At 45.2% G+C, this 12,500-nt stretch overlaps 1 protein-coding gene across 1 annotated transcript in view; it reads right to left on the minus strand.

Annotated features, from left to right (window-relative positions):
• Positions 1-12,500, minus strand: part of dnajc17 (DnaJ (Hsp40) homolog, subfamily C, member 17) — a 116,779-nt gene that overhangs the window by 75,583 nt on the left and 28,696 nt on the right. The window contains exons 6-7 of the mRNA XM_063183659.1: positions 10,882-10,996; positions 1,560-1,609 (exon numbers count right to left, since the gene is read on the minus strand). Coding sequence (XP_063039729.1) covers positions 1,560-1,609; positions 10,882-10,996 — 165 coding nt within the window. The remainder of the gene's footprint in view (positions 1-1,559; positions 1,610-10,881; positions 10,997-12,500) is intronic.

A 12,500-nucleotide genomic window follows, 5' to 3' on the forward strand; every position in this document is an offset into this window, starting at 1 on the left:
AGTTGCCTATGATATCCGGCGCTTTGGTCAACTTTCTAAACCCAATGCGGCCCTTCGGCCAAAATATTTGCCCAGCCCTGCTGTACATGGTAGGCTTCTGCTTCTGGTGTATGTGCAAGAGAGGGAGAAAAATGTATGTGTGTGAATAAGTACAAGTGTGAGTGAGTGAATAAATTTAAGATACTGAAAACCTACTTAAAGGCAGCAAATACAGTATATCTTCCATTTAATCGCAGCCCAGCGGCGTTCAAATCTGCTGAAAGTGTGCGTCTTCATGCAGACGTGACCGACGGCCCTTTGCGTTTCTTTAGAGTCATGACCTTCGGTCGGGAACGTGCGTCCCTGGAGGAAGGAGCGAACGCAGCCTGGAATATCGCTCACACGGAACCGCTCGCAAAAGACAAGCACAAGCTCAAGCACGGGACTTCCCAGGTTGCAGACAACTGTTTATTTTCCCTTACGAACACACACACACACACACACACGCACACACACACACGCACACACACACCAGCCTTCTCCTGACGTCCCACTTGGGAACCCTAGAGGGAAAGAGAGAGAGAGAGAGAGAGAGAGAGAGAGAGAGAGAGAGAGAGAGGGAGAGGGAGAGACAGACAGAGAGAGAGAGAGAGAGAGAGAGAGAGAGAGAGAGAGAGAGAGAGAGAGAGAGAGAGAGAGAGAGAGAGAGAGAGAGAGAGAGAGAGAGAGAGAGAGAGAGAGAGATGGTGGAAGAGAGTGAGAGAAAGACAGTTGGGGAGAGGGAGACAGAGAGAGAGAGAGAGAGAGAGAGAGAGAGAGAGAGAGAGAGAGAGAGAGAGAGAGAGAGAGCGAGAGAGAGAGAGAGAGAGCGAGAGACAGACAGACAGACAGACAGACAGACAGACAGACAGAGAGAGACACAGATACAGAGAGATGGGAGACAGACAGCTGTGAGAGAGAGCGAGAGGGAGAGGGATGGAGATATGGAGGGATGGAGAGGGAGGAGGAGAGCACATGATGGCCAGCAGCAGATATTAATGAGATTAAATACATAAACATATTAGCTAACGTCACCCCCCCCTCTCTTGCGACCGCCAATAAATCAGAACAGAAAAATGGCCAAAGGAAATATAATATTGCTTCACTTACACACACACACGCACACGCACACACGCGCACACGCACTGCAGCTGAACCTTTCTCTTGAGCTGGAAAGGACAACGTGAGGGAGGTGCGGGTGGAGGGGTGAGGGGTGTGCTGCTCCAGAGGTGAAGATTCGTTTTATGGCCGAGGTGAAGAGAAGGAGAGAGGGAGCAGGGAGAGTCTGGGTATTCATTTTACAGCATATATCATCATATCCAAACGGTTTCGAATTGCCCTATAAAATCGCCTCTCTCGTATGGAATACCTCAGGGCAAGAGAATCTTGACTCCTTCGTGCACGGCTGACCACTCAACCACCTTTTCTTTGCTTTTTTTATAATAAAGAGAAAAGGGGGGGGGGAAGAGAAAAGAAAGAGAAAAGAGAAAGGGAAAAGGTGAAAAAAGCGATTTCAGAGTCTTTGAGAGGTGAACTCTTACTTTTAGTTTGGGCGTTGTACCGTCACTTCTATGGACTCCGATACCGCCATCTGTCGAACAAAAACAGGAGAAAAAAAAATGGAGAGTCAACATTGGAACATTTTAAATAAATTTAGCTATGAGAAAACAAAGAGGGAAAATAAACACAGGCAGAGAGAAAAAAAAAGAAGACATAATTATTATGTCTTAGTATTACTGAGCCACACAGGGTCATCCTTGTTGGAAGCTGAATTGTTACAAAACAAAGGAAATACACAGACACGCTTCTAAAGTAACTATCCGGTGCAACCAGAGCAGGACTAAATCATAAATAGAAAGAAAAAAGGAACTGGTGCCACATGGACGTCTATTTTCTGTAGTTTATTTTATCAGTGATGTAATCAGACTAACGTTTCGACATGCGTCTTCATCATTGCACTGACAAAATAAACTACAGAAAATAGACATCCACGTGGCACCAGAATCTGTTTTGCTGTTACCCCTTTTTTACTGAAATATAATTTATGGGTACACAAATACAGAAAGGGTCAGTGGAGCACGTCATGACCTCTAGTCCTCCATGCGCGCACGCACGCATGCTCACACACACACACACACGCGCGCACACACATTTTACTAGGGAACTGGCATGCTTTATGCACCGTCACTGCCACGGAACCTTTCACCACTAATGGCTGCAAGGCTGGACTTGAAGTGATACTGTCCAATTTTTGGAAATACGTTTATTTTATACCTCTCCTGGAGTTAAATGATTGGGTTTTACCTTTCTCCTGTACTTTCAACCATTCTCTGGGTATGGCAGTGCAAATATTACCTCCATGCTAGCAGTTAACATTGAGTCCTATGAGACCAGCTGGCGGCTAACTGGTCTCATAGGACTCAATGTTAACTGCTAGCTTGGAGGTAAAATTTGCACTGCCATACTCAGAGAACGGTTGAAAGTAAAGGAGAATGGTAAACCCCTACTATTTAACTCAAGGGAAGGTGTAAAATAAGCTTATTTCCAAAAATGGGACAGTATCACTTTAAGACGGGTTCCTTTGATTCCATTTGTCCTGTGCATAGGTAAAACTGTCACACTGTTACATTATATTACACTGCATTTGGCGGATGCTTTTTAACCAAAGCAACTTACAATCAAGGACATAAATCATCACTAGCAGATACGAAGTGCACAGGAAATATACAGAACAATAAGTTCAGATGCAAAGTAGGGTTGTTGTTTTTTTTTTAAAGTAAATTAGCAAACACATATTGTACTGTTGCCAATGCCAATGTATCGCCTGGAATATTTGCCATCACCTGGTCATATCTGCACGTAGTCATATCAAGTGAGTCAGTGTTATTTGTATCATGTCTGTGTAATGAAAACATATTTGTATATACGTCATCTTTTCACTGGTAATGCCAATATCACCCATTCCACCACTACCAACACAAACCTCAAAGGAAAGATATGGCCATGCCATAATCATACCCGCTAGGGATGTAAATAAAATCGAAATGTATCGATGTATCGGAAGTATCGGCCGGCGATTTAATCGAGTCGCATCGTATCGTGGGGCATTCTTAACTCATTGGCTGCCTTGGCCGTCGAATGACGTCATTTCAAATAGTGACGCCCCCTACCTTCGACGTCGTTCGCCGACAATTGCGTTTTTTTACAGCCAGGCCTCGAGGACGGTCTGACCTATCTTCTGTATAAATTTCAAGCCTCTAGGCATTTTCTAACTGTTCCTGTAGGTGGCAGAAGTGTCCTTAGGAAGTAGGAACAGTCAAGGCATGGCTTTAGTTCAGAGCAAGAGGAAATGTCAAGACAAAAACACCCCTTTTTTACTATTATAATCTCAAAAGTAGCATAGCAAAATCATTTTTGAAAGTAAATCACCTGTGACAGTAGTCTACTTTCTTGCCCTCTGATTTTAACACAGGTAGGCTGATTTTAGTGTCAGAGCCTGACAAAAAAAACACCTTCCTCTTATGACCAAAATACAACCCCCTGTTGCTATCTAGCTAGAAGGCATTGCAGCTAGCTTGCCCAAAATACACCATGAGATGATCTGTGTGGCAACCTTTCATTTTGGATAATGTGATCAGCCTACACAACATCAGGATGATGCTTACAAAATATCATCTAACAGGAGAATGCACAGGACTAGTGGTGATGTTGGGAATGCTTGGCTATAAATTTTGCTACGCTAGCTAGCTAGCTAGCACGAAATCGCTAACAACTTACAACTAAGCCTAAATACAGGAGCCTTGGTAAGTCAACTATTTTTACTCATTCTAGTTATTTTTTTATGGATCTGTATAGTATGATCAGCTTACTGTATCATCAAAAAAGACAGGGGGGTTGCAGATTCTTGGAACAGAGTAGCCTTTGTGTCTGGTCAGATACAGTCAGCTCACATGAGAAAGCATTGCACTTAGCCTCAGACCAGCTAGCCTTCACCACTCCAATCGGCTTGTGAAATGTTGGATATGTGATCAGTACTTTATCAAAAGAAAATTCATTGAACAATATATGACAAGATCACTATAGCAGAACCATGATTACAGTAATCATCAATCTGCAAATTGTCCGCTCTGCCAAAGAAGCTGCAGTAAGCTACGCTAAGCGGAGCTGCCTGCCTACCTGCCTCCCTCCCCCACAAGACACAGCACGGTACTATTTCTGGAGGAAATAAACCAGCTGTTAATCGTTCTCCAAGGAGGGTACAGAGCGCACAATCAGAGGGGGAGGGAGAGGGAGGGAGTTCCCGGAGTTAGGGGCACCTGCTGTCATGATCCATTCTGCGCGCCAGCAACTAAACCAAAACACCCTTGTTTTCGAGTCCAACCCCGTTATATTTCAGTATATTAGGTTGAAAAGGTCATACAAACGATCTTTTGTTCAGGCTACAGATGACAGAAGACTCTGTAATAGCATCTGATAGGTTTGGAGTTGTTAGGACGATGCCATTATGGGCAAAAACGTTTGCAGTTATAGTTCTACTTCAAATGGCGTTTTCTCAGCTTTTTGGCTAGAAAGCAGCATTTTGGCGAATTCCACTTAATTTCAACAGATGATTATGAAAGAACGGAAAGGGGTAGAGAGACACCGTTTTTTTCTGCTGACAGATGAGCGTCTAATCTGTGTTTTGATAGGTATGGCGTTGACATAGACACAGAACTCAATTTTCTGTGAGCCTCCAAAAAACGCCCAAAATGCTGAAAAATCTCTGGCACTCCGAGGTACTCTTTTATGAAAATGGCTGGCAGCCAATGAGTTAAGAATCGAAAAGAATCGAATCGCTGGCCCTTGTGCAATGCCTTAGCTCCATAACACAATAGCAGTGGAAAAGTAATTGGAAAAAATCGAATCGAACCGAATCGCATCGTATTGTGGGGAATTCCCAAGTATCGAATCCCTGATTTAAGAAATCGATATGGTATCGTCATGAAGGCTGTGATTTACACCTCTAATACCCACACACCTCATTTTTGGTCTTGGGGTGTCAAACTATAACGCCACTAGTGTGCAGGAGCACGGCTGTCTAGCGTGCGAGTGGAGGTGAGTGGCGTGCCAGAAAGGGTGCGTGTCTAGCACGAGATGGGTGGGTATCGTGAGAGTCGAGAGGGGGTGTCTAGCATGCAGGACTGGGGGTGAATAGCATGCAAGACTGGGGGTGTGTAATGTGCAGAATGTGTGTGTGGAGTAGAGGAGAGTGTGTGTATAGAGCATGGGGGGGGGGTCATGGGAGGGCTATTGTGTGAGAAGTGGGGGTGTCTAGCATGCAGGTGTGGGGGCGGGGGGTGTAGCATGCAAGATTGGGGGTGTGTAGTGTACAGAAGGTGTGTGTTTGGAGTAGGAAACAGGGTGTGTGTGTCTAGCGTGCGAGAGAGGGGCTGTCTATCATTCATTGGGGTGTGTGTGTGTCAAGTGCGCGGGGTGGGGGTGTCTTGCGTGCCGAAGTGGGGGTGTCTAGGCGGAGGTGTAGACGTTCCCTTGTGTGTGCCTCCCTGAGAGGCTGCATGCCGACGCGCCAGGGGTCCCAGCCAGAACCACCCAGACTCCCCCCCCCGCCCCCACCGTCATCACACCCCTAAACGCCCATCCCCTCACACGCTGCAACCAGGGTTGCCAGATGAGGCTGGTGATTTCCAGCCCAAAAAATGCTCAAAACCCGCCTAGAAGCACACAATCCCGCCCAATTCTATTGATTTCTATGGCAAAAATTGGGCGGGTTTATCTGCTAAATGCCATTTTTACCCGCACACGGCCATCCTAAGCAGCCCAATTGGGCGGGAAACAGCCCAATCTGGCAACACTAGCTGCAACCACCCCACCACCCAGCCAGAGCCCAAACCCCAACAGAACAGCATCAACAAAATCACTGAACCCCAACCCGCCACTTCATTCTGGTTCACCCTCTCTCTATTACCAAATCTTGTGTATTTTCATTTTCTCTGTGCTTTTTTTCTGTGCATCTCTTCTTCATCTCTCTCAATCACTCCTGTCATTCTGCCTTTCATACCTTAGTTTCCTCCCACAGTATTCCTTCCTTGACAAAACAAACACCCCCCTCCACACACTTCTTTAAGCTTACGTGTGTCTGGCTCTCTTGGCATACTCCTGTTGTTCCTCCCTACCTCTCTGTATAATTCACACATTCACGTATGCCCGCACGCACAATCAAAAGACACACAGGCACACACACACACAAATCCACACACACACTAATTCAAAAGACATGTGCGTGGACACACGCACGCACGCACACACACACACACACACACACACACACACACACACACACACACACACACACACACACACACACCAACACTTGCACACACACGCAAAACACACATTTCTGATACCCTGTACAGTATCGTTACCGTTTCCAGGGCCCTGAAAGATTACCAGCCATTCCTGCTCCCCAAGCCAGCGCTTTGTCTCTCTAAACTCTAAATAACAGACGCGGTGGCGACTGGGGAATGTCAACGCTATTTCACCGCATTCAGGGAGAAGTGGACAGGGGGAAAACACGGGACAGCACAAACAAACCATTATCCCATTCAGCACAGTAAAAATTACAGTGCAAAACTGTAAAATAAATAAATAAATAAATAAATAAATGAAAACAAGGTTTCCCAGTTTTGACAACCTAAGTCAGACTACTCGGCGGTTTAGTCTAGTGTTGTTTTTGCTCAGTCCCTCAATAGGCTTTCTATTACAATTTTTTCACACACACACGCACACGCACACGCACACGCACACACACGCACACACACACACACACACACACACAAAATCAAGACCATCACTAATGCATAAACAATGGTGTATTCCCAAACTTGGTTTCCTTGTAGCGTAATTTAAACACAAAAAAATGACCCAAAAAAAATCTGCATTATTGCATGAGAGAGGGGGAGTTCAGTTCAGTTCAGTCCAGTCCAGTCCAGTATAACTTACTCACTTCTGCTGACGGCTAGCTAGCGCACCTGTTAGCAATGAGTGACTCCCTCCTATTTCCCAGCCTAGCCTCTGTCAAGTCAAACGTGTGGTATGCAAGGACTTCTCTAGCGTCACTTAGCCTTAATTAGATGCCTCCTCACGTGTGTGCATATGTGTGCGTGCGTGTGCGTGCGTGCGTGCGTGCGTGCGTGCGTGCGTGCGTGCGTGCGTGCGAGCTAGCGGGGCCGTTGGTGGGTGTTTATGGGAAGAAGTAGTGAGGTGAGATCATGGGGATGGCTTCCTGACAGTCTGAGCCAAGTCACCACGTCACAGTGTGTGTGTGTGTGTGTGTGTGTGTGTGTGTGTGTGTGTGTGTGTGTGTGTGTGTGTGTGTGTGTGTGTGTGTGTGTGTGTGTGTGTGTGTGTGTGTGTGTGTGTGTGTGTGTGTGTGTCTTCCTGACAGTCATGGGCCAACTTCACCACGTCACGGTGAAGAATTAATCACTAATCTGGACAACGATGCGATGACATGCAAGGCGAGAGAGAGGGAGAGCGCGAGAGAGAGAGAGGGAGAGAGATAGGGAGAGAGAGAGAGATAGGGAGAGAGAGAGAGAGAGAGAGAGAGAGAGAGAGAGAGAGAGAGAGAGAGAGAGAGAGAGAGAGAGAGAGAGAGAGAGAGAGAGAGAGAGAGAGAAGAGGCCAGCGTGTGATGCATACTCACTTAAACACACCTAATTACGCTCCGCAATGCATTACGTTGCAGTTGGACGGCGGCCTGTAGAACAGTCTTGAGATGGTTAGGTTGTAAATAAACTCGCCATTAAAACTCCCGTTTTGTTTTGGTTGGATTTGTTTGCTAATCTGTAGAAATGTGTTAGTTGATTCCTGGAACTTTTCAACAATAAATACAAAAAGGTTGAAGGCCCCTCATTAAGTTTAGTGTGATAAGGAAATAAACTCTCTTGTTTGTCTGTTTGTTTATCTGTACAAATATGTTAGCTTGAAACTTGGAGCTGTTAAATAAAAGATTGAGGACCCTTCAGTTAGTTTTGTGTAATAAAATGTGATTATTGATTGGAAGTGGACAGTGGAGCAAGTGAGCCAGATTAAACCAGAAAAGCAATACAGCTAGCTAAGTATTGTTAAATATCTACAGTTATTATATGGTTGTGACGTCATCGGTCGAATGCTCCATTCATTTGAACGGGGCTCCCCAACTTTCGCACGTCTGTTATGTAAGGGTTAACGTTCGGCGAGAAGGTCGCTACCGTGGAATAGCAGCACGACAGAGAGAATCTTTAGGTCTTGTTCTCTCTGAAGTGCTGCTATTCCACAAAGCGACCGACTCGCCGAAAGTTAACCCGCTTATTATATGGATATACTTAAATGATTCACACATGGCGGGGACATTTCTTTAGGCCTATTTCATGTTAAGATTGTTGCTGCGCAAAACAAAACAGTGCCGTTGTGGAACACCGCTAGGCAACAGCTAGGTAGCCAGGACAACAGGTGTTGTCTATCACAGCAGCTGATTAGAGTCTTGTTGAAAAGTCGCTTTAGCAGTGAAAAGTCTTGTTGCCATTGACAGCGGTCTGTTATAGACCAACCCGTCCGTTATCGAAAAATAACAGACGTGCGAACGTTGGGGAGCCCCGTTGAAATGAATGGAGCATTCGACCGATGACGTCACAACCATATAATAATTTTCGATAACGGACGGGTTGGTCTATAACAGACCGCTGTCAATGGCAACAAGACTTTTCACTGCTAAAGCGACTTTTCAACAAGACTCTAATCAGCTGCTGTGATAGACTACACCTGTTGTCCTGGCTACCTAGCTGTTGCCTAGCGGTGTTCCACAACGGCACTGTTTTGTTTTGCGCAGCAACAATCTTAACATTAAATAGGCCTAAAGAAATGTCCCCGCCATGTGTGAATCGTATATCCATATAATAAGCGGGTTAACTTTCGGCGAGTTGGTCGCTTTGTGGAATAGCAGCACTTCAGAGAGAACAAGACCCCTCCGCTCCTCGTCGGGGTCTAAAGATTCTCTCTGTCGTGCTGCTATTCCACGGTAGCGACCTTCTCGCCGAACGTTAACCCTTACTTAAAGACCGTCTGCATATTTGGAGGAGGAGATGTCATTTGCACCCCTGAATAGGCTTTAGACTAATTAGGGCTGGGCAATATGGCGATATATATCGTTAGCGCGATATAAAAGTATATATCGTGACCTTTCTCCTATATCGTTTATATCGTGATATTCAATTGTATAAAATGGATAAAATTACTATCATTTAATTGCATTTCATGTTGTCACAATCCACACTATAAGTTAATATAACTGTAAAAATAAGAATAAAAAGATCCATTTTGAAGAAAGTTTGTATTGCGGCATGAAAAAATAAAGAGCAAATAAAGAGAATAACTGCAACATGTAATTGTGCTATATCGTGATATATATTGTTATCGTGATATAAAGTAATCCATATCGTGATACTGTTTTTTTTCCATATCGCCCAGCCCTAAGACTAATATAACTTTTGTATGTATGTACAAGACACATTAATGCTACTTTAATATTGTTTGGGAGGCTGTATTGTTTTTTCAATAATTACTGGTCCTCACAAATAAAGTAATCAAACTCTGTGTGTGTGTGTGTGTGTGTGTGTGTGTGTGTGTGTGTGTGTGTGTGCGTGCGTGCGTGCGTGCGTGCGTGCGTGCGTGCGTGCGTGCGTGCGTGCGTGCGTGTGCGTGTGTGTGTGTGTGTGTGTGTGTGTGTGTGTGTGTGTGTGTCTTGTATGCCTTGGTCAGGGGCACATGGATAACCACAGCTGTGAATGAGGCTGAGAGAGAGCAGTGTCAATGCATTTCCCCCACCAACACTACCGCCATTTTTATCCGCAAAGGAAACAAAAATTTGCAACGGAAATAAAGATAACTGTCCCTAAGACACGTACACCCACAATTGCCAGCATTCCAATACTCACATAATCATACTGTATTTTGTTAAATTACGCACATTTTTTCTTTGAAATAAACCATGCGTTATCAATTATGAGCTAATGAAAAGATAATGACACCCAATAAGAAAGAGGTAGTAGCAAGAGGCAAGACTCCTCATATCACTGGCATCTCTCTTCAATAATAAGGCCAATTACTGAAACTACCAAATGGCTTGGAAAGGCCTTGAACTAACTTAACCCTAATCTTATGTTTAAAAAACCCCAAAGTGGCTTCAAACAAATGTCTCCTGCACAAGTATGCACAAGTTGCAGTTTCAAATTCCCACCAATGCAACTACTTGACACTGACTACTTGACTACTTCACACTGAATAACAGGCATAGGAATAGGAATAGGTGTTTTTCTTCAAAAGAAGAAAACTGTGTTAATATGGTCACGAGTGTTCACAGAGTTTTGATGTTTGAAGTTGTATTTGTTCATGGACTATTGAGTTAGCCACACACACAAACACACATGCAAGGCCAATTACTGAAAGTACCAAGTTCCCTGGAAAAGAAGGACTTCCTAGTAACAAACAAGTTATTTTTCACCCACATATGACTCCAGTTGTGTTCACATTTTGCCATTTAAAAATTCCCAACAATGACAGCATTTAGTGAATCAGTAGAAAAAGTATTTACGTGTGTGTGTGTGTGTGTGTGTGCGTGTGCATATTTTGTATGTCTTTCTGCGTGGGTATGTGTGTGTGTCTGCGTGCAACTATGTGCTATCTGTGTGTGTGTGTGTGTGTGTGTGTGTGTGTGTGTGTGTGTGTGTGTGTGTGTGTGTGTGTGTGTGTGTGTGTGTGTGTGTGTGTGTGTGTGTGTGTGTGTGTGTGTGTGTGTGTGCGCGCGTGCGTGCGTGCGCGCGTTATTACCTGTGTATGAGCTGTCTGTTTGTAATCTGGCCGCTCTTTGTCTGTCAATCTGCTCTTGGATGAGTCTCTGCTCCTCCGCAAGCTGTTTGGAACCCTCCTCTCTCAACCGCGCAATCTAAACACACGCAACACACACACACACACACACACACACACACACACACACACACACGCACACACACGCACGCACACACACACACACACACACACACACACACACACAGACACAAACACAGTGTTGACAACGTTTGAGAATATCCTGAGCATTGCACAGGCACAGACGCGCACACACACGCACACGCACACACACACACACTCACACACACTCTTCAACAGTACATTAACTTTATGTACATGGAAAGTATACAGCCAGAGCGGGGCACGTCCATCTGCCTAGGGAGGCCAGCCACGGGGCGACGGAATCCGTCATCTATGACATCATATAAACAAGACAACAGCGGACGAGCTTGTTGCGTGTCAACGAGGCGACCGCAAGACAAGACAGGTGGGTGAGGCATGCGCCCCGAGGCCATTAGTCAGACCAGACGGCCGCCCGAGTAGCGGGTATGTAGGTAAAACACTGCCACCCTGTGGAGAAGGGTGAGATTGCAGCCTACATGCGCAAGCGCAACAGAACAGCGCAACTTTATCACAGTGAGACATCCTGATATGCATACACACTTGTACATATAGACAAGATGCACATGCACGAACATATGCATTAAGCACACACAAACAGCATACAGCAGACATAGTTGGATATAGACCCAGAGTCACACAGACACACACACACACATAGGCACATAGAGACACACTCTTCATGTACTGTAGGCCCATGACTCTCATATTAAGGGTGATGCACTGCATATAGGGACTCGTACGGTACGTAGGGTGATATACAGTATTTCTCTGTGCTTTACAATAAACACTCATTTACTCATCTCTCTGCTGCAGCCTAATCTGGGGTGAGTTTCTCAAAAGGGAAGTTGTTGGCCTGTTAGCAACTTCGGTAGTTGCCAATGGGAAAATGCATTGAAAGCAACGAAGTAGCTAATGTAGTAAGCAACTTTGGTTTCGAGAAATTCACCCCTGACTGGATTAGCCATCACTGATATGGTAGAATAGAAAGCCTGTAACCAGGGCAGTGGGCAGGGAAGGCCCCTATCCGGGCCATAGCTACTGGGACTTTGTTTTGCTGCTTGGCATAGCACCAGGGTTTAGGTGTGGGTGTGCGCAATAAAAGATGCAAGGAACATGCAAGCCTGATAAGGTACTGAACAGCAAACAGGCCTGGCTACCTTGTACTGTACTGTACTGTATGACACACACACACACACACACACACACACACACACACACACACACACACACACACACACACACACACACACACACACACACACACACACACACACACACACACACACACACACACACACACACACACACACACACACACACACACACAGAGAGAGAGAGAGCTGTCCACACACCTGTGGTGCTGAACTTCATTGTGTACCTGTTAAAAACTGAAAGCGACAAAAAGTGTGTGTGTGTGTGTGTGTGTGTGTGTGTGTGTGTGTGTGTGTGTGTGTGTGTGTGTGTGTGTGTGTGTGTGT

This window comes from Engraulis encrasicolus, chromosome 19 (assembly GCF_034702125.1).
Source record: "Engraulis encrasicolus isolate BLACKSEA-1 chromosome 19, IST_EnEncr_1.0, whole genome shotgun sequence".
Lineage (NCBI taxonomy): Eukaryota > Metazoa > Chordata > Actinopteri > Clupeiformes > Engraulidae > Engraulis > Engraulis encrasicolus.